Raw genomic sequence first — 27,803 nt, 5'->3', positions numbered from 1 at the left:
AACCGCACAGACATAACAGTGTACTTCAAGCAAAAACAAAATTGAGAAGGTGGAGGAAAGCAGCAGAGCTGACGCAGGGTGCCTTCTGAATAAGAACGCGTGTGCGGGACGGCCTCGCTATATGCCAGCGGATAATCAGCCGCAGACCCCGGCGGAGTTGCAACGGGTCCTCTTATTGGGGAAAAGGTTCTGGTGCTCTGGTTATCCAGGGACAACCAGGGAGCACCACACACCAACGGACGCCAGACGTCACCTTAACACGGAATAGCATTTCCAGTCACTCAGGGGCATTTCTATCAACTCATCGACGTAGCAATGGTATTAAACCCATGTTCCCGTGCCCTGGCTTAGGGGGAGTTCTTCATCGTAAACAGGAGGGAACATTTTGTAGATAATTCAGTTTCTTATATCTGACACCTTTGATTTCTTAATTCCATTTGGGAAAGCGGGCTTTGAACTTTCAAAGGACTCCTTCCTGCTAATCCCTACTCCCTTCTTAGCTTGGCTTCTTTGGAGATCTAGTTTTCTGGATTACGCTGCAAATGTGGAAAGACTCCTCTTTCACAAACTGGGCTCTCCTGCCCTTCTCCTCGACTCCATGTCACCAAGGTCACATGTTTGTTAAGAGCCACGGTATACAGAGCCAGGTATTGGGTCCCGAAAGATTTCAGTGCATGAAATTAAAAAGGCCCTTGCTTTTCGATGTTTATAGTTAAGTTGAAAGAAACACACACACTCATGCACACCCTTAACTGTTCCAATGACAGAGGAGCTAGCAGGGAGGAAAAGGGGGTGCAGGGAGGGATTTTCTAGCAGTAAAGGAAATAGTGAGCTGCGAGCTTTCGTGTGCTTCCACCCTCACTCCCAAATGTTCACACAGACATTCCATCCTCTGGCCTTGTTGAAAGGGTCTGGGAATGACAAATCAAATGGTGAAAGGCACGGTACACAGGGGAAACATCCCCACGCGACAGTCACCAACGCGATTCCTGCTTCTCAGAAGAAGCCAGCTCTCAACCCTCGTGCCCTGCCGTGGCCCACATTCCTCATTAACACTATGGAGGCTCCTGGAGAGCGTTCACAGAACCTGGCAACAGGCTGCTTCAAAGGACGCCGGGTGACAGTACCTCCCACAACCCAGGGACGATCTATTGCAGTGTGTCTCAGGCGCCCCCCGGCCCTCAGATGCCAGAAGCGTCAGGCTAAAGCAAACAAATATGGCAGCAGCAGAAGGAACACGAGAGAGAGAATGCAGACCTTCTCCTCGCCGGGGAACCTGGGCTCATGTCCTGGCTTAGAAATAAAGGGGAGTGAGCCCCACCCAGCTCTTCTCCAGTAACCTTCACCGCAGAGGAAGGACATGATATGAGGAGGGGCCAGGGTGCTGGAAGCGACCTGAACGAGCAAGTGAACACGCGCCAAGAGATTTCCGAAAAATCAGACCGTGGGCAAGTGGGAGTTTGCCTTCCAGCGGCACCCAGGACTGGCAGGGCACGGAAGGTGGGGTGTACTTTGCTAGGTCAACGGTGCTCTTTGTCTAGCTGACATCACTTGCCGGTGACAGCCAGACAAAACAAGGAAAGTCATCGTAAGTTTTGACCCCACTGAAAATTACGTTTCAGAAAGAATGATCTTTTCTTCCAGGAAGAACAACTAAAACACCAAAAACTAAACCAGAACAAACCAAACAAACTGAACTTCAAGTACCTGGAGTTTTCTTGGACACTTAGAGCTCACCTGTGTCTGTAAAACATCGTCGCATTTGTACACTAAGGGACTGGACAATTTCTCCCCAGGGACAAATCCAGCATCTGAAGGGTCAAAGATAAAACATTGCTTTGATCCTAATCCAAACTTCAACACCTAGGTTCCTACCGCTTTCTGTGTTAACATTCACTCTTCAGGAAACACCGTTTCTATGAAGAAGTGCATTTATTTCCAACGAGCGAGTGTAATCATCTCAGCCTCACTCAGTCTTTAGAAAAAGGCCTACATTGGTGGTTCTCACCAGAGTTTCTCAGGCCCTGATTATCCACATTGTCCACAAACAATGCGTCCTCTGCACGCTTGTTGCGCCGGACCCTGGGACAGAACTGCAAATAAAGCCCAGGACCTATCTTCGTGAGCTGTGAGCTGCTGGGAAGACACCTGGACCTGGTGTGATGAGTGCCATAAAGAATGAGTGCCATAACTGGGAGTGCCCCAGGGGGAAGAGCTGGCGCTCCGGGGTTCCATTTCCTGAAGAAATGAACCCGAAGCTGAGACCTAAGTAGGGCTTAGTCGGTCAGAGTGAGGTGTCCCAGGCAGAGGGAATGCACGTACCAAGGCCTCCAGGCCCAAAACAGCAAGAATGACACATTCAAGGAGCTGAAAGAGGGGACTGCTGGGCTGAAGGGTAAGGAGTAAGGGGGCAAATCCGACAGAGGAACAGAGGAGACAGGAAGGGGTCAGGTTCCAGAAAGTACGATTGGACATAAGGATTCTTGACAAATTTCTTGATCAAGTCAATTATTTGGCTCGTCTTCACTTTAGAGCAGGATTGAAAGACGGTTTTAGAGCAAACACAATATCGCTTCTCGGCCTTTGGCTAAGATCAAGTGTAGAGCAAACACAAGCGTGGGCCCTGTGGATGGACTTCAGAAAGGGAAGGGCTGCTTGGCCAGACGAGACCTCCTCAGGAGGCAAGCACTCCTGGTGCAACTGTTCTTAGCTCTGAACGACCGGCGTCGGCAGAGCCAGTGTTTGCCACACACGTGAGAATCGGCCACGACGACAAGCAGGAGACCGGGCGGGCTGTCTTGGATATGACCAGACACAAGAAACACAGCAGCACTCATCCATACACTAACGGGAAGAAGAAAACAATCTCTAGGACCGTTAAACCTGAATGTAGAGCAGGAGTTCCTCAAAAAGTAATTGCAATAAATGAGGCCTACCTGGGTATTCAACTTGCTAAACGTCTGTTTCCACCCAGCCATCGTTCGCTGGACTGCCCAATTTATAGCTAGCAATTTCATTTCTATCTATACAGCGATTTCGCAAAGCATCAGTTGGAGATTAAGTTACGCCATCCAAGATGGCACAAACAGGGAAGGTATTTTAATCTTGGGCGTGAGCGACAACCATGGCGGAGTGAGTGAGTCCCCAGAGAAGGGGCTATCGGAGGTGTGAGTTTTCCATCTTGAAAGAGCACGAGACATGTGCAGTCAAAGGTCAGCACTGTGCTGGCCAAGGGAGCCCTCCAAGATGGCAAAGACCGAGGCTGAGTGAGCTGGCCCTGAAAATTGCAGGGCAAATGATGGTTTTAGACAATAGCAGATGAAATCTGCCCGAGCGCGTCTGTTTTCCTTTAAGAAAAGGTGAGCGGAGACGAGTAGAGTGATTTTGCTGTGGAAAGACTTTCTCAGCTCTAATTACTCCCGATAGCTGTAATTTACAAGTTTTTGGTGGCTAGAAATCACCAAGATTCACACGTTTTCAGACCAACAGCTGTCACTATTAGTGAGCAAATCGCTAAGTCTTCTGCCCGGTGGCAGCCGGCTATCTGTGACAAAGTTGGGTGACAAATCAGAAGAGCAAAGGGACCAGCCACACCAACAGGCCCCGGGTATTCCCACTCTCTGTGGGGCTGGCCACAAGGCAAACTATCAAGAGACAAAACACTGCAACCACCACTGACAGAAATATTTGAGCTTCACGCTCGAATACAGAATGATACGTACCGTGCAAAGAAGGACACCCGTTTTGGAATGGGAGAATTCTTGAAACACTGCTGTTCTTTCCTACAAAAATAAGGGAAAAAAGCCTTACAATTCTGAGATCAGTTCCAGTGAGGGCGGCTTCGCTCCCCATAACGTTCCCAGCTTCCTCCTGCTATAACGCTAGGAAGGCCCAGATGGGCTTTGCCAAGAGGCAGAAGTGGACTCTTTACATTTAAAAGACCTTGGACTTACAGGACTGGACTTCTCAGACTATGGCAAAGCAGCAGGGCCTGAGGGCAGCACGTGTCAGTTAAGACAATGCCAGGCTGGGCACACCTCTGAACCTGGCAACCCCAAGAGCAGGCGAGATCAAAACCCCCAAGAGACTGAACGTATTCTAAACACACTTTCCTACAGGTGGGCCAGAGGAATGAAGAACCACCGACATTTCCCACAGGAAACTAATTTTTAAAAAGGTTAAAAATTACAAAGCCCATGTATTTTAACTGTAGAAAAATTATATTTAAGTCGAAGGAAGAAAATGCCACCATCCCACCACTCAAAGCAAAATACCACCACTGGTAACCCCTGGATGTTTCCCAGGTCCCTATCTGTGCAAAACATAACCACGTATGGGGCTTTTTACAAATGGCACCATACTACTTGCGCTAGTGACGTGCGCTTATCATGTATCACTAGAACGTGAACATCCTTTCATGATGACAAATATCTAAAACCCACATCGTCTCTCGCGACTAAACAGTATTCAGCTGAACGGGAGTGCTACCATTTCCCGACCAGTGCCCCATACTGGCCATCGAGGCTGCCTTCAGTTGTTCACCACTATAGACAATGCTGTGATCAACACCTCTGTACATAGTCGTGGTGGACAGGCCTAATTATTCCCTTTGGGTAAATTCCTAAAGGCAGACACACTGGACCAAAAGGCAGCCCACTTCGAAGGCTTTCAGCACGACCTTGCAAAGGGCACACAAGCAGTTGAGACCTGGCCTTGCCCATCTGTCAGCAACAACAGCAAAAAAGGAAATGTAACTGAATTACTACAAGTTGGGAAAGAAGAAAAAAGTGCAGTCTCTCCTTCCACTCTGGCACAGCCACCGTGTCAGTTACAGGGCACACCTCCCTCAGTACAGTGGACAGTGACAGCCACATGTACGGAGCACTGCCATGTACCAGACACCGGCCAACGCTTTACAGGTCTGAACTTACCAAATCCTCGTAACCACCCTACGAGCGGGAACTATCACCAACCCCTTTCCAGGTGAAGAAACTGAGGCACAGAGAGATTGAGTGACTTGCCCAAGGGATATGCACATGCAGGAAAGGGTGGGACTGCTATCTGAACCCAAAGTCGGTGCTGAAATCCTCACAAGGATGCCTGCCTACATCTGTCCAGTTTGCTGTATGGTCTTACAGGGACATTTTTTTAATGGTTGCATTAGAGAGTCAAAAATCAGAAAAGTTCATGAAGGCCTGTGAAACACCTTCAAGATTGGCCATTCGAATTTGGGGTGAGGAAAAAAAAATGAACAAAGTCTTGAGCTTTCATCACAACTATGATGCAGCAACTTTTTCAAACAGCAACTTCTCTCTAATGCCCGTGAACTTGGTTGGGGTCATAGCAATCATGTAGGGAGACCACAGGCTATGTGGAACAGTGGCGAGCACGAGAAGCCAGGAATATGTGATCGGGACTGTTTTAGCTTAGACTGGGACAAGATACTTAACACCAGCATTTACAAAATGAAACAGACATACTCCCTCCCATCTTCTACCCATTTCTTGGGGGAGATTATGAAGACTATTTAATAAACAAAACAACAGAAATAAAATACTAAGTTATTAAACTGAAAAAACTGAACTATTTCCGAAAGAGAACTAGCAATAATAGTGGCACCTAACATTCACTGGGCACTTACTGCGTGCCAGGCCCTGTGCTAAGCACTTTATCTGCATCAACTCAATGAATCGTCACAACCACCCAGGAAATAAGGACTACTATGAGCTCCAGTTTAGAGACGTGGAAACTGAGGCACAGAGAGGTTAAAAAGCTTTCCTGAGGTCACACAGCCAATAAACGGCAGAGCCAGGACTAGAACACAGTCTGCCCTCAGCTATAAACACCCTGCTAGACCAGCATCCTATTACAAGGTGAGTTTGAAATAATTTAACTACAGAATCTTCTGTGTGATCTACTGGAATTCCCAGATCCTTCTGAGTCCATATTCAGCTCCTCCATCACCCTGAGACCTATCTTGCTGAATGCCTCCGATGAAAACAGACCCAGAGAATTAGTAAACTAAGTTAGAACAAACAAACAAACCCATAAATGGTATTACATTATGAAATCAACAAATTTGATTGAATCAGGGGGTGGGAAGGTACCGTATTTTTGTCGTGTATAATGCACACACGTCTTTGGCCCAAACTTTCAGGGAAAAGAAATCTTTCGTTTTAATTTTTAAATTGTTTACATTTAGTACTTGCTTTTTATATCATAAAGGAATTTTAGCATTTATTTTTAAACATATTACGGCACAAGAAATTTTATGTAACAAATCATTACAAAACACAAGAACAGATACAAGGTACAAGAAATTTTATGTACCAGTAACAAATTTACAATATTTACTCCTCATAGAAGGCCAAGAACTCTTCGTGGTTGCAAGTTCATGGTAAGTTCAACAAAACCGATTATCGTATTCCAGAATATTATTTTGCATACGGATATTGTCATTGATTTCTAGAGTTATACTTTTAATTCATAAGCATAAATAAAAGAATTAAAAACATTTATATAGATACGGAATTAGTACTACCCATATACAACGTGCATCATTATTTTTCCCCTCACAAATTTGGGCAAAAAAGTGCACATTATACACAGCAAAATATGGTAAAAATCAAGTGTTTATAAAATTCACAAAAGCTGGAATATTCAGGAAATTCTGTATAACCTTGTGGCAGATAAGCTGTGTCCTTGAGTGACCTTCAGCAAATTCCCTTTTCTGAGCCTTCATTTCCTGAATTATTAAAATAGAAAAGCAAAACCAAAAAGGGGGACTGAACTTGATTACCTTTAATGCCCCTTTTAGTTTGAAAAATGTCATGATTTTTTTAAGCTGGTTCTCATCAAATCTTCTCCGATTTCTAGCTTTCCTAAGGTGCCTGGTAACCTCATTTCCTAAGGTGCCTGGTAACTGCTCTTCTAGGGCAAGATGGCTCCGCTCTCTAAGCCCTGTTCGTCCTTCCTTCACAATTCCAGTGAGTTCAGCTCACTGTCCACTCCGCCTGGCTCCTGAAATGGATGCTCTACTGACGGATGGTGGAATGAGAGTGATGTGCTAAGCACCTAAAATTAGGAAAACGTTACACTCTTCTTCCTGAACAAAAGCAGTCCTCAGCCGAGACGGGAGAGAGCCCAGAGCCCCCGGATCCGCAATGCCCTCTCGCAACCAAGTACAGGAGAGGGAGCGCTGCATCTTGTTGACAATGACAGCAGCCATGCTCAGCAGTACCATATGGGATCCACAATTTAGCTCCATTAATGCTCTTAATTTGAAGACATCAAGCCCTAATTACACACTGGGTACTAAAAAGGCAAAACCCTTCCCCGGTGCCAGCTACTTAGTGGTACTCTGTTGCCTTAACAGCTGGTTGAGGTAGACGCAGGCCAAGCGGACTGTGCGCTCTCTCAGGTGGAAGGGACCAGCTCCGGGAGCGGGCGCGGCGCGGGCGGGAACAATAGGCTCCCCCGCCCATGTAGGCACGGCGGCTGGTGTCACCCGCGTCCAGTTCCAGTGGGTCGTCCGCTCCTGGCTCACCCTTCCCTCAGCCCAGCACTGTGACCCTGGAGGACGAGTTCAAGTTCAATGGGACTTGGGCCTGCTAGCGGGCAGCGCTCACCTCCTGTTCCATGTTACCGTGCAGCCGTAGGAATTTTAATCGTGCGGAGCCAGATGGTAAGTGCCCTGCTGCCGGGGCCCCCGGGCTGCTCAGCAGGGTCTGGAGGAAAAGCTTGTAGTGGAACTCCACCAGCTCACAAGTCGAGAAAAAGACAATCATCTTCTGGTCTGTTTCAAACTACATCGATACAAAGGGGGAAAACAACCACAGGATTTTAAGATTAGGTGAGACTAAAACAAGGATTTCTCTAAAATACAGTCATGCTATGCTGGCCCCAGTTGGAAACACAAGGGACAGCTTTGAATTAAAAAACACAAAACAACACAAAACACCGGTACTCCGTGCTACAAAGAATGCAGGAAAGCAGAATGACAGAGTTATCCTCTCGAAAGGGCTGTCCACACCTGAGAAACACTCTTCAGTGCGAAACTCTACATTCGCTCTGTTCTTTCATTCATTCAGGGTTCGCCACAGACAGTGCTGCCCGATGGTCTGCAGTCACAAACAGTGAGGCTGGAAAACTTGTGTGGGCGCACGCCTCAACTCACTGCTACCAACACCTGCCACAAACAGAGCAGGTCTTTGTCTCCTCCATCCTTCCTACCTTGCACTTCTGCAGGATAAAGGCCGCCAGGGAGACCAGCCGCAATTTGCTGGGAATCAGTGTCACGTGCTGGTCGAGACCCTCTGGGATTGCAAAGCTGTCCAGCTCGTCGCCAGCTTGTGGAGCAGAGACTTCAAGAACCGCTTTGTCCATTGGGTTAGACTGACCATGGCTTTCATCCACGACAGAAATACTGACTGGGTCGTGTAAACTGATATCAGCGAGCCAAGCTACGCCTTGGATAGAAAGTGAAAACGGCAAAATGTGACACGCACACTCCATGGAACTGGGCATGTGTGCACACCCACCCCCCACATTCAGTTGTATGAAGCCCCCATGGGTGCCATCAAGTCCCAGCACTGATGTGCCTGCCTGTCAATCTGGTGGCACAGACCCACCAGTTTCTTCGCACAGCCCACCAACCCATCCACACCAGCGTTTCTAAACTTGAGCCTGTGGAAGGCCATTGAAAGGGACACTAACAGACATCTTTCCATCCCAGAAAGGGCTCTATGGTCAAGTAAGTTAGGAAAACCGGGATACATAGGTTTCATGGGATTCTTTCATAGGGTCTGACAGGCCTTCTCAGGACCTATATTGTGTGAAGGTGCACCTTGACTCTCCAAGAATAAGTAATGTGTGGCATCCCCACACTTCCTGAGCACAGAGTCCTCTTTCCCTTAACATTAGTGTTACTTAGAATCCACTCAGAGCTGTCGATCAGTCACATGAATGGCGTCTGGTATGTGTGCACCTCGTGTGACTGGCAGAACAAGTAAGCCAGACGTAAGAACACGAAAGCTGTACTGTCGGTCAGACAATGGCCCACTGCATGGCTGATTCTGCTGGAGAGGGCTACAACTTTTCCAAGCCCTGGTGTTCCCGTCCATGAAAGAAGAGCTAAGAATTTCCATGGCATGAAGATGCAAAACAGAAATGAGCTTACAGAACATGTATTTCTTAGGTTCACTATCTCTTTAGGGGAAAGGTAGGGTGATTACACTAAGAAATGCACTTGGGGAAGAGGTCCTCACCGTCAGACAAGAGCCCTGCTCACTGGGTCCCTGTGGCCGTGAAGAGCCTCGTGAAACCACGAGGTGGGGACGGTGAGCCTCTTCCTCTCCGCCCTGACTGACCACCCGCAGCACTGCCCCTCCTGCAGGAACTGTGGCTCTGGCACCTGCCCTCTCCCATGGCCTGGGTGCCACAGCGGTCCTCTGACACTTTCCTCCTCCCCGTCGCCAAGGCTGAGAACTGCTGCCGGCACACGTGGCACGTGACAGCGGGGTCCTCCCTCTTCATTCAGGACAAAGGGTACCTTTTCAACTCACCTTCCGTGAGAGTCGCCGACAGCAAGACGTTCTGTCGTTTCTGGCACTCAGCATTGACCGCATTAAGTATCACTGTGATATCCTTTTCAAAACCCAAATCCAAGATTCTGTGGTTTCAAGAGAAGGAGTTTTAATCTCCACGAAGAATGAGTGTAACGCTAAGAGGCTCCAGAGGTGCCATGAAACAGCCCCGTCCTTCTGCCTTTCTTCTTCTAGGAGAGGCTCACCTGTCAGCTTCATCCAGAACCAGCCACTGTATCCGACTGAAACGAATGTTCTTTGTGGATTTTATATGATCCACCAGACGTCCAGGAGTTGAGATAAGGATATTTATTCCTTTGCGGAGTCTGTTTAAAATCACATGCCATGAAAGAAAGTAAATCAAACGGGGCTGTATTGATAGAAAACACAGGAAGAAGCCAAAGGAGACAGATTTACGTCTAGCGCCAATATCCCACAGCCTGAAATTATGACACAACGATGAGTGGATACAAAGATATATCTGAGTTTCAATTTTTCTCAGAAGTTTGCCTCTCCTATAGAATATAATTAAGATCTGAAATCATACTTAAATCATAAAACCTTAACTTTGAAAGGAATCTTTATATGATGTCTTTTATTTGACCATAGAGCCTTCCTAGAACATTCTAGATACATGGTCATCGATCCTGTTCTTGAAGGCTTCTATGCCAGGGAACCTCTTACCTGAATGAGTTATCCCAGAATGTTTTTTCTGATACCGAGGCCTTGTTGTAACTGCCATCTAACAGGCCTAGCTTTGCCCCCAGACTAGGTAGAATAAATCTAATTTCTGACTCCCCAAACAGCCTTTATCCCATTACTCCAAGTAATAAAAGCCTCCAGTTTTCAGCTGAGTCTATTTTCCAGCCTCCCCTGCAGTTAAGTGTGATCACGGGCCTACGTTGTAGCGATAGGACAATGAGAACATGCAAATCCCACAAGTCCCTTTAGAGGGAGGAGGTACGATTATTTCTGTTCCTGCTGCAGGAAACTAGATGCAATGGCTGGATCTCCATCCACTGTCTAACACTCTGAGGTAACTCTGAAAATGGAAGCCTCATTGAGGGGCACAAAACGACGGAAGGAGCCCGGGTCCTGACACGAGAGCACGATGCCCGTCCTGGATGGGCGGCTGTCAGGCTGCTTAAATGTGAAAGAAAAAGGAAACTTCCGTATTGTTTGAGCCACTGCTGTTTGCGGCCATTGTTATTTACGGCTGCAGCTAATGCTAACCGATACGTTCAGCGTTCAAGTGTAATATTTACTTGTTAATCACAGACTACACACATAGCTGGGTGTTACTACTGTACATTAAGCTACAATATAAAAATGGTTTTAAAAGAATGCAGACAATTTGGGATTTACTTGTTGCCACAATTTTCTACTGACACCCATTACCAGTTCTAATATAGAACGAGGAATCAATGTTTTTGGTGTAAAAAGCAAAGTGCAAAGCATTATGCTAGCTTATGACCTTGTTTTTATAAAAAACAACAAAATCTCAAAACCCAATGTACCCAAAAGGGAGCCACCAAGGAGGATGGACACTAAACAAGGGGGACAGTGGGTTCTGGGGTGATGCAGTTCAGAAAGTAATGACATCAGAAAGCAACCCTTTGTAGGTTCATCAGTATTTTTAAAAATAGCTATGTCTAGAGGGGACCGCTCCCCTCTGATGCAATCTGTCCGAGACAGGCTCTCTCCAGGTTTAGAAGGACTGAGTCCTACTGGAGAGACAATTCAAAAAGGAATTAACCACAAATAAACCTCCCCCTACCTGGCTTTTTCTGATTTTCTCTTCTCTCCTCCCATTAACACTCCAGGCACAATCCAGGTAAATGGCTACAGGAAGACATCAGAGCAAAAGTCAATGCAAAGCCCCTTACACTGCAAACACAGAGACTGACTCTAAGTCGGGCGGGAGGACTCAGGCTTCTTCCGGTGTGAGGTGTTACTGTGCAGACACGATTGCTAGGCGTCGCCACACCCATGGACACTATCAGCAGTAGCTTCAATTAGAGCTAAATAACGAGCTTCCAACACAGCAAGAGAGCAAGGGGAGCCTTATGAACGATTCAGGTAGCTTTTCTGCCTTTCCCTTTGGAGCCTCAATTAAACACACATTTCAGTAGGTCTCCTGCCTTTCTTTTGTTCTTTTTGGTTAAAATAAAACCCAAGCACAACCCTCCCCACTCTCACCCCTGATGAAAGAAAGGATAGATCAATTCTCCACCTAATGTGGGAGGTTGGCTGGCTTTGGCTCTGAAGCCTTCGCTCTCTCCTTGCTTAAACAAGCCCTACTTGCAGCATTTTGGGTTGCTTTCCAGCCGGCCACCTTCAGGTTGCTGTACCTGTCAATGTCTGTCTGGCACTTGCCAGGGACTATAGTGAATCGATTATAAAGCTGTAAACACCAGGAAACACTAGTAATCTCTTTAAATTGGAACTGGGCACTTAGTAAGGTTTAGATTAGTAAAAATCAAGACTGCACCCGGGGAGAGCGGAGACATCCAGGGAAAAGAGAGAAATTAGAATAATTCCTAGCTCTTTGAAAATAAGGAAAAGACTGTGGTATATTTCTCCTTCCTCAAAAGGTCAGGAGAGGAGATAAACTTGCCGTACCTTCAGGAGCTTCTGGACAGTATCAAAGCTTTGTAGAGCCAGCTGTAAATATTAAAAAGTTATAGATAATGAACAAGATCCATTCTTTTTTTTTTTAATTTAGACAATGTAAAGTGATTAAGATCCCAACTTAGACCGCAAGTTAAAATTTAAGGAAAAAAAAAAAAATCCTATCACAGAATCGACCGTGTTCTTAGACTGATTCTGAAACCTGCCAGTTTGCGGAACATGGGTACAAACATCACATCTATTTCTTGGACATGTACAAAAATAGTGTTTTGTGCTCCCTCTGCTGGCTCAAATTCCCAGAGTGCCACACGGAGCACTCCCAGTCTACCGTGCACAAAGATGAAAGAAAATGAAAGAGAGTCGCCCTGAATTCGGCTCTCTTGCAAAAGAACGTCATATGTATGAAGCAGTAAATGAGAACAGCGATGCAACAGGCTAACCTTTGGGAGCTTTAAAAGTGATGTGACTGTATCCTACGAATACGCCAGGGTAGAGCAGTAGCTGAAGACTGAGAGATGGCCATTCCCCAAGTTTATTAAAGGAAACAAAAACCAACAAGCCCAGTGGAAATCAGAGAAAGTGAAAATTAATGTAGATTATAATCATTAACAGTCATCAAAAGGCTCTGTGTAATCCCTTTATCCGAAGATACATAGTTTCCACAGGTTTAGTATTCACAAAGCATCCTAGGGAAGTAGCATGTTTGCTGCTATAAAGATTTCAATCGCTTTGTGCCTATTCCTTCATTGGATTGAGCTGAGAGAGGGCACGGCAGGCTGTACAAAAAAAAAAGCTGAGCTGAACCCTCTATCTCTATGATCAATTCTCTATAAGGAAGTGATTTTGATACAGCAAACAGGTACCTAAATCTGAAATTGCCTCTGTAGACAAATAAAATAGATCAGATAAGAGATTTCCACCAAGAAAGAATAAAAATACCAAGAAGCTTAACTTTCAGGAACAAGTAAAATGTTTGGCTCAGTAGCTTCTTTAAAAAAAACAAATTCATTTTTAGGGCTGATTGATTTTGTTTTTGAATTAAGTTGGGGAAAAAAAGTATAAGAATGTGACTAAATTTCTTTTCAGAGGACAGAAATGTCTACTGTTATTAGTCTTTAGATAACAGGGAAATGCTTTTCCATACTTACGATTTTCAAAGAGCACTTGAATTTTTCTTGCCAGAAACCAGAAGAATGGTTCCCGGGCAAAACAAAGGGTACAAGGCTTGTACAATAGAGAGAAAAATGGTAAACCCACTTATAAACTCAACAGGCTGTCCCTGAAAATACTTGCTCAAGACTCACTCCGAACATGAAACTGCTTACCTCTCTCGTCGGCACTAGTACCAGAGCATAGGGGCCGTCACTACGCTGTGGACACAGAAGGAAAAAAATGCCATGAGGCTTAAAGGTCACAGGAGTCCAGACGAACAGAACTGAAGGGTGGCCACTTGTAAAGTAGCAGGGACAAGAGTGCCCCTTGCCCTCATTATTATCGAACATTGTTCTAGAGGTTCTGGCCCACGCAATCAGATAAGAGAAAGAAATATGTACACATCTGGAAAGGAGGAGGTAAAACAATCAATAACAGCAGATATTTTATGCTAAAAAAAAAATTTTGAAAATCTATTACAAAAAAGATAATTCAGTCAACTAGCTGAATGCAAAATTAATATATAAAAATTAATTGCCTCGCAACATAGAAAGTAAGAAAATACAAAGGGGAAGAAAATCACACTTATAATAGCAACTCAAAAGAATAAGCTTAACAAAAAAAATGTAGAAAATATTTTAAAAAGTACAAAATCTATATAATGAGAATTTTAAAATACCTCTGAGGGGGTACACAATAAAATTTGAATGAATGGAAAATTGTGTCTTGTTCTTGGATAAGAAAATTCAATATTACATAAGCTAATTCTCCATAAATCAATCCATAAACGTAATGTAATTTTAACAAAAATGTCACAAAAATGCATATATGTTTATATGCATCTAAGGAATAATATATACTATAAACAGACAAGCTGATTTCAAAGTTGATATGGAAAAATAAATACAAGCACAACCAAGACAGTTCTGAAAAACATCCGATGTTAAAACAATTTAAATCCACTGCAGTTTTTTTAAAAACTGATACTGGCACATAGAGATTACAATAGCAAATGAGTCTAGAATAGAATCAAATATATACAGAAATTTAGGAAATAAGAGGCATTTTGTATCAGTAGGGAAAAGAAGTATTATTCAAAAGTCCTTTTAGAAAAACTTGTTAGAAAAATGAAGTTGGAATGAAGTTGGCCTTTTTATAGATGACATAAAACTCAGAAGTATAAAACACCGATAAATTTTATTACATAAAAATTTAAAATTTCAGAATGAAAAAACAATACCTATATTTTGTAACTTAATCAAGAGTCAAATGACAACATGGGGAAAAATATGCCACAAATAAGAAAAAGGGCCCCAAAAAAAGAAAAAAGGGCCAATTTCCCTAGCTTACAGAGAAGGTCTATAATTCAATTAAATATAAAAATAAAAGACCAACAACTCAAATAGAAAAATGGAGGTTATAAGCAGCTAATTTATGTAAATAAAAATTCAAAATATGGCTTTTACACATATGAAAAGATTTTAAACTTTACTCCTAAAAAAAATTCAAGTTGAAATTATAATCTAGTATTTTCCCCGTGTCAAATGAGCAAAATTAAATAGCTGATAGTGCTGACATGGGCACGGGCAAAGGGAACTCATACACTCTTGGTGAGAGTGCAAAATGGTAAAACTCCTTTAAAGAGCAATTTTGACAGTATCTATCAAATAAAAATGAAAATTCCACTTACGGGAATTTCTCTAAAAGATGCGCTCACACATGCACGTAAAGAAGTTGCACCGCGTTTTCCGGAATGTAGGATATTTATATAGCCTTGCTTGTAGCAAAATACTGATCAAAATGTAAATTCCACCAATGGGAGACCGATTCAATAACTTATGGTTCCTACACACAGTGGAATACTAGGCAGCCATTATAAAACGAGGCAGACAGACACGGTACTTACTGATAAGAAACTCTCCCTCAAACATATGAAGTGAACAAAAGCAAGGCACGGAATATCACGCATGACAAGCAACCATTTGTGTAAAGAACCAAATCAACAAAAACTTCAATGACAGGGGCAAGAGGAGCTATGCATATTCATATTTGCTTTGTACGCCGAGCGGGTCCTTGGGGGGGCTCCCGAGACTGGTGACAGGACTACCGCGCCTGACAGGAGACCCCTACCCCTGGAGGGGGGGGAGGAGAGGGACTTGCTTTTCACTGGATATTTTTTGCTACTCTTTAAGCTTTTTTTAAGCATGTATATTATCTCTAAAAATAGTAGTAGCAGTAGCAGTAGTGGTAGTAATAATGATAAGAATAACAGACACGAACAAGGAAAAGTAATCTGCTAATCTGCTGCCGACCCCCAAATCAATGGCGTCTTGCACCTCGAAAGTGGTCACAGACAACGAATGAACGAGAACACGCTGGTACAGAAACTAAGTGCAGATTTAGCAGCAAATTCCATCACAAGCGTAGCTTTCATGTTTTGCATGGGAAACATTTACCCACAAGGAGAAAAGGATTTGGAATTCAAACTCGAGTCATCTGTGCTCAATCCCAACTTTGGGAGACGGCTGAAGCCCAGGCAAGGAACGGTAAACATGTTAGTACACGGTATCAACGTGCCACGGTGTGACGCTAGGAGATTCTGACATTTCAAAAGGTGTTACTACACAAAGAAGAAGAAAGAAAAATCAATTCCTCACAGGGCAGAAGCGAGAGAAGGAGGATGGATGTGATGTTAGAAAAATCAGAGCCGAAATAACTGAAAGAGTGAAAACACGGAAAAACAGCCCACGCTCATCTCATCACCAAAGTAATTTAAGACTCTGTTGGGGGCCTCGAATCTGCTGCTCCCTCCAGATAAGGTTTTTTACAGGTCAAATCATTTTACAATGAACTCCAAGGCTCTATACTGAACATTACTTGAGATAAGTGGATGAAATTTGGGCTTGGAAAACTCTTTCTACAGAATATTTTTCAGTCCTGAGTAAAATGAGCTGTTACTGATATTAAAAAATATGAGCCAATCAAGAAACGATACGGCTCGTTAATGGTTCTGAATATAAGCAAATCAAATCACTGCCCTTTAAACTGGCTACACCACCGTGTTGATGAGGATGGCAGCTAACACTTAATAAGCAGGTTCTATTACCGGATGCTAGAAACCAGTTCTCAACCTTCACAGGCACTAACCTCGTTTAATCCTCACCCTAGGAGACAGGCACTGCCAGGTGAGGTCACTGAGGCACGGGGGTGGGCAATGCGTTGCCTAACATCACACTCAGACCCAGGATTGGAGCAGAGCTGCCCACTACACCGTCTCCCCTAGGTATGTAATCTAATCGCTCCTGTCCCCAGCTCATGGATCTCTGACACGAGACAGTTGGGTTCGTACTGGTGGACCATTCCAGCTCACGTCTTCTCAAACTCTACAACTTTGCATGAAATAAAAAACCTCTCTCCTGGCAAGAAGTGCTTCTGGAGTATAGAAAGGATGAGACGTCACTACACTGTCGCTGTAATTTGCATTTCTTCCATACATGCCAAGTACAATAAGCAAGCCCTTTGTGCGAACTCCCCCACTGGAAAGGACCCAACGGGAGAAAACTCAGTCATCTTTAGAAATAAAAGTCTCACCCACTTCAGAGAAAACCAGTATTAGTAAGTTTGAAAAGTATCTTTCTCATCTTTTTATTCATATACACAGATTATTATCATTTATGAAACTGGAGTCACATTACACGTGCTGGTTTGTAACGTGCCTCTTCTCAATTAACACGGCAAGAACACTTAAGTTCACAAATAATAACTGAAAAACATATCACTGTTAATGGCTATATCAGGTTCTATCATTTGGATGATTGTGCAGGATTTCTGTTTTATCGGTTTAAAATTATTTAAATAAAGTTTAAATAAGATTTAAACTCATTCATTTTGAGAGACTTTCAGACTTTCAAAAAAACTGCACAAACGGTACAAAGGACTCCCTTAACCTTTCTCCCGCTTCCTTATGAGTTCTCAAAATCACAGTGAGCGATCAGAACCAGGAAGTCAGCACTGATTCAACACTACTAATTAACCCACAGGCCTTATTCCAATTTCATTCATTGACCTATTACATCCTTTTCCCAGATCAGGACGCGATTCAGGACCGCATGTGGCACTTAGCCATCATTCTCCTTTGTCTCTTTTAATCTGGGGTAGTTCTTTGGTCTCTTTTGTGATCTTAATACTTTTGAGGAGTACTGGCCAGTTGCTTTTGCAGAATGACCTTCCATTTGAGTTAGTCTGATGTTTGTTTATGATTAAAGTAGGGTTGTGAATTTTGGGCAAGAAAACCACAGAAGTGATGCTGCGTCCTCTGTGAAACTTACAGGAGGCACCTGAGGCTTCCACACCTCCGCACCCCAGCTCTGATCCGTTGGTCAAGGGGGAAACAGCCAGCTTTCCCCTTTGTAAAGTTACTGTTTTCCCCTTTGTGATTAAAAAGTATCTGTGGGGAGATACTTTGAGACTGTGTAAATTGCTCGTTTTCATCACATTTTCATCCACTCATTTGAGCATCTGGGATGCTTCTGGCCTTAAACAGTATCACTGTGGCATCTGCCAACGTTGATGTTCGATTTCCATCACTTCTACATTTATTCTTTGGAATTCTACTGTAAGGAAGGGCTTTACCTTCTCCCATTTATTTATTTATTCAATAATTTTAGTTTGGACTCATGGATATTTGTTTTTGACTATGAGCTATAATCCAATATTATCATTATTTACTTTGTCACTCAACATCAAGTAGGCTCAACACACGTCTAATTCTGCAGGCCCAAACTGAGAAAAAAAAGTAACCAATTAACCGTGTTTCCCTGAAAATAAGACCTAGCCAGACAATCAGCTCTAATGTGTCTTTCGGAGCAAAAATTAATATTATGGTAAAATAAGACCGGGTCTTATAATATAATAAAATAAAAGACCGGGTCTTATTTTACTATAAGACCGGGTCTTATATAATATAATAAAATATAATAAAAGACCAGGGCTTGTATTAATTTTTGCTCCCAAAGACGCATTAGAGCTGACTGTCCGGCTAGGGCTTATGTTCGGGGAAACAGGGCAGCTCTTCTCATCTGCCAGTCGGGGAACCCACCTCACTTCCTATTTCTGATCTGGCCATTTCCTCTCAACTGAGACTAACCAGGGCTGTATCTGTGGGACTCTGGGCTGTGTTTTGAGATGACACCGACGCCTATGGGATGCAGCAAGTTCACTGGCCTCCCAGGGAAACCCAGAAACCCAACTGTGGCCCCTCTGGCCCAGGCACTAACTGAATGTGTTTCACAACTAAAGATAAGTTCTAAAAAATGCTAAATACAAGGAGGCCCAATGGTCAGACTCACTATTTGGGTGCTTATTTTCACATCTACTATTCATCGCAAACCACTGTTTTACATATAATGTTCACCCTTCTTAGTCAGAAGAGCTTGATCTCTGGAGCCACAGAGAACTGAGGTGGAAGTCCACGCCACATGGCCTTAGTCAGTTATTTAATGTCCCCAAGTCTCCTTTTTTTTTTTTGGTGAACTTTAGTAACAGTAATACCTACAGCTCGGTGAGGCTTGTCAAGATCACAGACAAGTACTCAGCACAACATCAGACATGAGGTTCCCGATGAGGCTGACGACGATGATTGTGAAATATATTTATTCTACTGTACTGGACAGTCTTTAGAGGCAACATTTTTAAAGGAATTAAAAAGACATAAGGAAACACCGCTAAGTGAAAACAGTCTCTCGGTCCCAGTATTACTGCTGTAATTCAGATTGATGGTTTCTTATGCACTGTGAACAATAACAGAAAAACATATTTTACACTCACTTGTATTTTTGTTTTCATTGCTTGAAGGGACTGGACCACAGGGATGCAATAGGCAAGAGTTTTACCTTTTAAACAAATACAAAAGCAATTAAAATCAGAGACCCTGTCGATGTGAGAAAAGCAATGACAGTAAAGGACCCGAGTTCTTTACCTTGGGGCAGTACTCAATCTTGGGAAAGGAAAAGTGCATGTGACACATCAGGAGAGGTGGGAACAGAAGTCACCTGCTTGCCACAATCTTAGTTTTGCTTTGTAAATTCAGTATTTCTTCTAAAAACCCTGCGGCTTCGGCTCGTTTATCCATTTAACAAGGGAGACCATGATACATTTCCCAGATTACACAAGAGCTCAACCTGATGACTGTCTCCAGAAGGTGACAACTCCTCCTCCGAAGTCATCCTGACCTCTGAACTGAGCTCGGAGGTCAAGTAAATGTCCTCTGTGGGGATGTGATTAGGGGCCTGTCTGCGCCTCAGTCCCAGCCTCTAAAGACCAAGGAGGATCACAGGGAGGACAAAGACTTTGGGGTTCCCCCCACCTGAGTGGCAGCTAAGGGGAGAAAAGCTGACCAGCCATGAAGGGTACAAGAGGGTCACCAGAGAAAACGCAGGCTGATGTGGACACAAGAAGTGTTCCATGTCTGAGCTAACGACTGGCATCCAATCAGTGTGTGCGCATGTCAGAGCTATTTTAACACCAGGAGAAAGTCTTCACCCCCCACTGGAGGGAGGGCAGGCAGCTCTGGCTCTGGAGGCCGAGACTGGGCAAAGCTATGAGGCAGGCTCTGAGGAACGACAGCTGAACTTGACTGCTTCCTGATCATTCCTGCTCACGCCTCCGACAGGCGACCCCCTCCTTTCACTGCGTGAACTAATTCAGGGCTCTGATCAAAAGCACGAGTGGCCTCCCCTCCCCCAAGGCAGCCACTGCCACAAACAGACACATGATCTACAACATGACCATGGCCTGGGTACCATGGGAAGAAGGGCAGAAATGAAATGACGACTGACCTGAGCCCGTCTGGGATCTCACGAGAGCATCTCTGCCTTCTAGCAACACAGGAATGCTTTGCTTCTGAACACTTGGGCGGAAAGAACACGTGGTTATCCATAACGCATTACCCACTCATGGTCACAGGCAGAGGCGCAAGAAACACAAAATGCGATGGCCCCATGCTTTGATTTGTCTGTCAGCTGCCACCCAAATATGCAAGTGAATGTGCTGGAAACTTGATGATTAGAAGAATAAAACCTCAGTCACATTTCTGGAACGCAGCTGAAAATGTGGAAGCAAGCCAGAGATTGGCCATTCTATCATACTAATTAAACCCAAAAATGGGACAGGCACGATGACAGCCTGGAGCTACCGTGAAAGTACATCACACACTCTCTCGCCTTCTGTACCAGAGAATATGAAACGTAGTAAAACATTATGAAAAGGTTCCCATGCAGACGAGTACGACGAAGCTGTGAGCCCTCCAGACAGCAAGGAACTGCTGCTGTTCACACTCCCGAAAACCACGAGAACTATTATGGACACACTCAGATGCATGTCCACGTGTGCATGTAACAACTAATGACAAAATGGGTACAGAAATCATTTAAATTTGGTTGACAAAACTGAGCCAAAAAAAATGGTGGGGGGGCTTCTTATTTCATTCTTCAACATTCTTAACTTTCCTTATGAGTAAAATGGATTATGAAAATGCACAGAAGCAGACATACTCAAAGAGAGGGCCACCTCTGCTCCACACCTTGTACTGCTCTATTTCTACTTCCCAGGAATCATCATTCTCAACAAACATTTAAGTTTTTTTCAGTATCCCATTATATCCAACCAAATATTTACCCTCATCTTTTAGGGTGACTCTAATTCTTACCACTAGGAAATAACACGATCAAGTCCACATTTTGGACACAGTATTTTCAGGGAAGCACGGAACAGCGGGAGCTTACACAGACCATCTTCTGGATCAGCGATCTCTTACAGTTGAGAGTTGAGAGCAGAACTGGACAGGGACCCAGTCTCCCCAATTACCAGGTGGCTGAGGGATCTGTCGAGTCCTCGATGGTCACTAACCTGGCCTTGTTCTCTAACACCAAGACACAAACTGGCTCTGTCCTCCCCAGGCAATTCAGGCTTTATACAATTATACCCAGGTTAAGTCCTAAGAAAATCAAGACTGACCCGGAACTCTTACCTGGTCATACTAGACATGTTTAAGACTGTATTTATTGTGGAAATCTGAAAGAGAAGACAAAATAAATATTTTTCTTTAACTGTCAACTTTTGGTACAAATATATTTAACGTAAATAAGGATACAAAAAAGGAGAAAGTACTGGGATAAAATTGATTACCCTGATCACGGTAAGTTCCTCTAACACAATGGTTCTCAGCTGCGGGTGGTTCTGCCCCCGCCAGCCACGTGGCAATGTCGGGAGACATTTCTGATTGTTACAACTGTGGGAGGGGATGCTACTGGCATCAAGTGAGCAGGGGCGCAGGGTGCTGTTAAACACCCTACAATCAGAGGACAGCCCCCATAACACACAGTTTTCCATCCTAAGCCTGAGAAACCCTGCTTGGACCTGTAGGTGAGAAAACAAGCTTAGGTAACCCACCCTGAAGGAGGAGGTAAGCCACGACCATTCGAGCAAAGGAAATCCAGTCTCCCTAAAGGTGCAAGTATTTTTCTCTCCTTACCCATAAGTAAGCCTGGAAAACTCACTCATGGTTAAAAATAAACACATAAATAATAAACAAATAATAAAGTGTTCATTTGTTTGTAGAAAATGCATGTGAAAATAGCCTCTTCTTCCTTCGAGTCTTTGTAACCACAGAGAGCCCTTCACGGCACGGCGCCAGCTCAGCTCCCTCTTCTTTGGTCGCTGAGACGCCTGCCACCCAGAAGAGTCTCAATGTCATACCTCACCCAGGGATGTGGTTGTCTTCTAGCCCCAGTAAGTGGATGCCTGTCCTACCCCGAACCAGGTGAGGGAAGTCCGGAGTTCTTTTAGCAAGGGGGTGGCTGTGGGGGTCAGGACACGGTGAACAATAATGTAAGCTCACCTGCACTGTCCTAGAGGAGTAGCTTAGCAACCTGAGCTCCTTCGGGTAGCTTGGCGCACAAATACCCATTCTCTGGTTTTCCTTCCTCGAACTCTCATTTCACAGACATGCTGAATGAACAAACACATCAACAACGTCGACCACACAAAGCACTGAGAGATACTTACTAAATGTGGGTGGAGGTCCAGGTCCTGAAAGGCATCTGAAGAAAACACTTTTTCTTGCACCTGCTGTACTACAGGTCTGCAAATGATGAACAAAACCCAGGCATCAGTTCCAATAAACAAAGAAAAAGGCAGAGCACACTTAGCTGCTTTTATTCCGGAGGGGCGCCTGCACCTGGGCATACCTGTGGAGCTCGGGAATTTCAGGATTGTTCTTAAACAACGATGAAGTCTTAATGCTCGGTTTCTGCTCTGGGTTTCTACCAGTCGCGCTAGCCGAAGACTTCTTCGGAGAAAACACCCTCTGTGCCTTCTTCCTCTTAAACGTCCTCTGTATTTCTTTAGCAGCGGTTTTCTTGGCTGGGAGAGAGGATGTGTTATTCCTCCGTTTTGCTGGGGGAACCTCACTGGACGCCTGGCATTTTCTTTTGGTGGCCTGTGCTTGCTGCGTCGTTCCCCAAAGGAAAGAGCAAGCAGAGATGCATTAGTCCATGAAGACAGACCTCAGAGTGAAGCCTGACTGCCCAGAGAATTGCATTGCGCCCTGCAGAGATCATTATGCCCCATATGTCAAGCAACAGTTTAGGGTCTGCAATCACATTCTTTGACTCAGCCTTTTTTTCTCCAAAAGGAAAAAAAGAATCCACAAAATTCCAGCTCACTCATCTACCAGACCTCACCATCCATCTTAACTGTCAACTCAACCAAGATGAGGGTGAGGATCAAGAAGGGAGACACATTTTTTGGGCTGCATTTAACAATGGAGTGTTTTGTGAGAAGAGAGAACCCACCTTGTGAAGTGTGCCTGCTAAGTCGGTCCATAGCCCTAGGAATCCATTTACACCAGAAGAATGGGGGGTGGGGATCATTTCTCTCTACCAACAAAGCCCGTGGGTGACGGACGACACATGGATGCCGTGTCCCAGCTCATGCCCAGGCAGCGGAAACCTTCATTACTGTTCCACCCTAGAGTGCTTGGATCGCTGTCATTCTCGCCCCTCAAGCTGCTCCCCCAGATTCGGGTGGCTTGGAGACAATTCCTACTCGCTGTTTCCATTCCAAATGAGAATTCTGCTCCATCCATCACTTCTATCACAATTATTTCCAATTCTCCTCGCCTTTCAATTCCCCGTCTGATCGCCGATTACAGGCTACAACACTACATATTTTCTTGCCTGTTGCTTTTTATTTCCATAACATGAATGTAGTTAAGTGTACGATGTCCAAACTCCCCCTAGGAGAAGAAACATTCAATTCCTCTATTTTCTTTGGCCTTCTCTTCCAATTTACACATGAATATCAAAACATGCTGTGAGTAGCCAGTGCTTGTTATTCTGGAGTTTTGGATTCTCTGGGAATATGTTATTTTCCTCTGAGCTTGAAAAGATGACTTTAATTTATACATCAGCTTGTTTTAGCCTGGATTGTCAGTTTCAGACTAACCTAACAACAATAATAGCTCTTTGTTCCTGGCAACCACAGGACTCCTATAGCTAATTAATTCAATAAATACAACTTCAAATAATATAAGTAATAAGTACTGGCTTGCTTCACTTTACAAATTTCATTTTACAAAGTCCCAAGTTCATGAACTTTCAGATTAAAGAAAGAGGTGAAGTCAAATTTCAGGTCTGTTGAATCATTTGCCAGGCGGAATGAAATGTGCAGATTTTACCTGATTCATAGAATCAGACTCTCGGAGCATAAAAGGCCAAAAGGCCACTCCCACCAGGCACAGACGTCCTACCACAGGCTGCCTGACAGATGGCCTTGCCGTTTCTGCCTGCACACCTCGCTTACCATTCTCCGTCCCTTAAGGCAGACCAAATCCTAGGGAGTTCGAAGCTGTTTCTGACATTCAGGCAAGATGTGCCACCTTGAGCACCTACTTGCGAGCCTGAGGTCTGCTTTCTGCAGCCTCATAGGACAAACTCACTTCCTCTGCACATAACTTTCCTTCATACATCCTATGACTCCTTTTTCCCTTCCTCTTTGGACTAAATATGCCAAATAGGACACCAACTTTAGACCTCTCCTACCATCCTGGTCACCCTTTACTTCCATGCCAACTTCTCTCTAAAAACAAGTATTCAGAGTAAAGCACAATAGTAGACAGGATTTCCATTGCTCTTATCGAAAACCTGTAATGGGATCTACAGAGCCTTCTCGAATCTGGCCTCCGCCCATCTCACCAGTCCAGCTGCACCCTCAGCCATCCTGTCTTCCTTAATTCCTACAAGGTACCATGCTCTGTCCCTCCTCAGGGCCTTTGCACATGCTATTCCCACACCCATGTCTCCAACTCTCCCTCTGGCTGGCAAACTCATACTCACCCTCCAGGTCTAGGCCTCCGAGTCCTCAGAAGAGCCTTTCCTGACCTCCTCTCTCCACCCCGTCATCCCCTGCATCGGCTCACGTCTAGCACAACGTAAGTGCTCAATAAATACTAGTAAGATGAACAAACGCCACACAATGGAATTATCCCTTTCCACAATCTTCTACTTGCTAGCCTCCCCACCCCTCCCCATCCCAGCATCCACAACACATTAATTCAAAAAACTGACCACTTAGCAGCTGTCAAGTAGCTTGGTCCTGAAGATACAAAGCTAGAAGACCAGTCAAGCCCTTTAGGGAGTCACAGACTAGCGCAAAACAAAAAAGTGTAAAACCACAAACCCAAACCTCTCTCTCTACTACACAAGGGGTATGGACAAAGGGTTATGAGAGCACAAAATAAGAGATGACCACGGCCCACAGCAAGGGGAAGGAAGACAGGGAGACAGACAGGAAGGCTTCCCGAGTGGCATTTGAGCAGAGAGGAACAGGACATATCTGGATCGCCTCAAAATTAGCTGCACATTAAGCAAGTCACTGTTCTCGAGGTCTCTGCTCCTGCGCCTGTAAAATGAGGCGATTATGACAGATGACCTTTGCGGCCCATCTAGCCCTAAAGGTCTAGATCCTATGACTCTGATATTGAGAGCTGTGAGGTAACCTGTCTCAGGATCACTCAGCTGGTTCCACAGCCCGGGATCCTGACGACAACGTTATCATACCATTTATTAATTGCATCCTGTTTGGTTAGAAAACATCATGAATAGTTCGATCCCTATTTTGTTTTGTTTCCTAGGAAGATATACATCAAAATGTTAACCAGAATGATGGGTGTTGTGTTTTTTTTAAAATCTACTTCCCAAATTGCCTACAATAAATGTGTATTAATTTAATAATCAGACAACATTTTCATAAAGAAAACATTCTGCACCGTGTTAGAAGCAGCATAATTTAAGCTATCAAAGTCTTTCCAAATCCAATATATTAGCCACTCATCCCAAGCTCAGGTACTGGCAAATTTGATTAGCATTTCCACAATTCTCATTCAAGACATAAACGAAAATGTAGATGCAAACAAGGCCAGTGCAGGCACGGTCATCACCTCATTAATGACTACCCCCCTTTGACACAGTAGTTCAAGTAATCGTAACACCAGATGCCCTATGTTTATTCATCCAACTCACTCAACAGTTTTACTAAGTGCTTCCTATGTGTTAGTTACTAGGCAAGTACATGGCACAAGTACCCCACTGACCTCCCGATGGAGCACTTCTACTACACAAAATGGAGCCCATATGAATTTATTGATTTTTTATCATTGGCATGTATTAACCTCTATGCCTCTATAGTCTTTATGTACATTATCTCATTTAATGCTCATAATAGCCTTACACGAAGCCGGAATGATTTTTCTCATCTTATGGCTAGGAAAAGTGAGACTCAGAGAGGTGAACTACCTAACTTCCTCTAAGTCACAGAGATAGTGTGTTGCAAGGCTGGCATCTAATCCCAGGTCTGTCCTACTCCAAAGCCCAGTGGCTCGTCTGTACTTCCCCTCCCCCCTCCTGCAGAGATGGGTCTCCGCCATTGGCTAGCTAAAAAACTCCTCTAAATCCTAAAACTTGTCACTGAAAAAAAAAAAAAAATCACCAAAGAGAATCCAGACACTGGGTATCAGCTTATATGAACTCAAGGAATTTCAGCTTCAACACACTGGCTGAACTGAACTTTGTCAGTGAACTTTTCAATGGAATTATCTGTTGCCTTTTCAAGAAAACACACACACACACAAAACTTTCTTGCCAAGAGATTGCATCCTTCCTGGTCTTTTAGGTAACGTGATTTTACAACAGATTTTCTGCCCTGTAGCCCTCCTCTTTTCTAGGACGTAAGTCAATCGTCCTAGAAACCAGTTTTCAGCTCTGGCTTGGGTTAAGTTCAAGGCGTCTTTCCCCTCCCTAGTGAGGGGATCACATTGATGAGCTGTATTTTCTTTTCCCCCTCCACAGCCCATGGATGAAATGTATGCCATTTTTGAAAGCTCCTAAAATAAATTTCTAGTCTCTAGTCCTCATTCCTGAAACAAGCAACCCTTAAAGTCAAGGAAACGGCGGCTGCGAGAAGAGATGTGGCTGGTAAATGACGGGGCTGGGGCGCCTGACTCTACGGGCGGCAGCCTCCCATCCCTCCCTTTCGAGCAGCCCCAGGAAGCCCTCGCCCGTGCACCACGCGCTCCGCTCCGTCCAGGAACGTCCCGGCGGGCCCCCCACAAGCTGCCTAATGACTGACTTGCCCACCTCAACTCCGTAAATAATTCCAAACCTGACACAGGAAAGGCGCGGCGCGGGCCGGGCCCGGTGCAGACGGATCCGAGGCCGGGTCAGAACTCACCTGCCTCGCCGGAGTCCTGCGGGGTCCGGGGAACGTCCCGGAGGCGGCGGCCGGGGGCTGGGAAAGGCGGAGAAGGACTCCACCGGCGACCGCCATGGCCGGCGGGCAGGCGCTGCCACACGCGGGCGAGCCAGGCGCGTCTGGACCCCGCGACCCGGTCCCGCGCCTCCGCTCGGGCCCACGTAGGACGCGCGCGAGGACCCCACGTAGCTGCCCGGCAGGGTCCTGCGCCCGCTGCATTTTCGGGTCCCGCAGGGCCCGCGAAGACACGGCCCGCCCCACTGGGGACCGGAGCCGATGCGCCGACGGGTCTGCAGGGTGGGCGAGGGACGCCGGCCGGCGTGGGGTGGCCGCCCCGCTTGGCGTCCCTCGTGGCTCGGCGTGTGGCAGGGGATGCCAAGTGACACTCCACCCCAGAGTTCATGCTTGTGAAGTTCTTGGGATTCCCCTGAGGAAAAAGGGGCCGTTGGCCACCTAACCAACGTTTCCTTCGGTTGCCGCCGGGATGCTGTTTCCTCAGCACTTTAGTGGCCCGGGGAGGTCACTCAAAGGGGCCTACAGCTTGTCACCCGGAGAGGGAGGTCCTCCAGGCTCCTTGCCCCCCAGCCACCCTTGGCCGAGCCCGGCGCTCAGGTCCTGCCCGCAGGGGCG

At 45.1% G+C, this 27,803-nt stretch overlaps 1 protein-coding gene across 4 annotated transcripts in view; it reads right to left on the bottom strand.

Moving 5' to 3' along the window:
* The window catches only part of DDX31 (DEAD-box helicase 31), a 68,571-nt gene extending 40,874 nt beyond the window's left edge, over positions 1–27,697 (bottom strand). Inside the window, exons 1-15 of one of the 4 annotated variants that reach the window (XM_019728909.3) lie at positions 27,153–27,294; positions 23,219–23,661; positions 22,613–22,872; positions 22,431–22,506; positions 21,394–21,437; positions 20,204–20,274; positions 19,194–19,258; positions 13,541–13,585; positions 12,207–12,248; positions 11,362–11,426; positions 9,791–9,910; positions 9,564–9,670; positions 8,233–8,468; positions 7,629–7,805; positions 3,723–3,782 (exon numbers count right to left, since the gene is read on the bottom strand). In XM_019728909.3, the coding sequence (XP_019584468.3) occupies positions 3,723–3,782; positions 7,629–7,805; positions 8,233–8,468; positions 9,564–9,670; positions 9,791–9,910; positions 11,362–11,426; positions 12,207–12,248; positions 13,541–13,585; positions 19,194–19,258; positions 20,204–20,274; positions 21,394–21,437; positions 22,431–22,506; positions 22,613–22,872; positions 23,219–23,296 (1,446 nt within the window). In that variant the 5' untranslated portion in view covers positions 23,297–23,661; positions 27,153–27,294. Of the gene's footprint in view, positions 1–3,722; positions 3,783–7,628; positions 7,806–8,232; positions 8,469–9,563; positions 9,671–9,790; positions 9,911–11,361; positions 11,427–12,206; positions 12,249–13,540; positions 13,586–19,193; positions 19,259–20,203; positions 20,275–21,393; positions 21,438–22,430; positions 22,507–22,612; positions 22,873–23,218; positions 23,662–27,152 lie in introns of all 4 variants that reach the window. The other 3 variants (XM_088793035.1, XM_019728907.3, XM_019728908.3) reach the window with 3 other exon arrangements.
* Positions 27,698–27,803: the final 106 nt, after the last annotated feature.

Source organism: Rhinolophus sinicus, chromosome 16, assembly GCF_057876585.1.
Source record: "Rhinolophus sinicus isolate RSI-liver-muscle chromosome 16, RSI-T2T, whole genome shotgun sequence".
NCBI lineage: Eukaryota > Metazoa > Chordata > Mammalia > Chiroptera > Rhinolophidae > Rhinolophus > Rhinolophus sinicus.
This window is presented reverse-complemented; position numbering and strand designations above follow the sequence as displayed.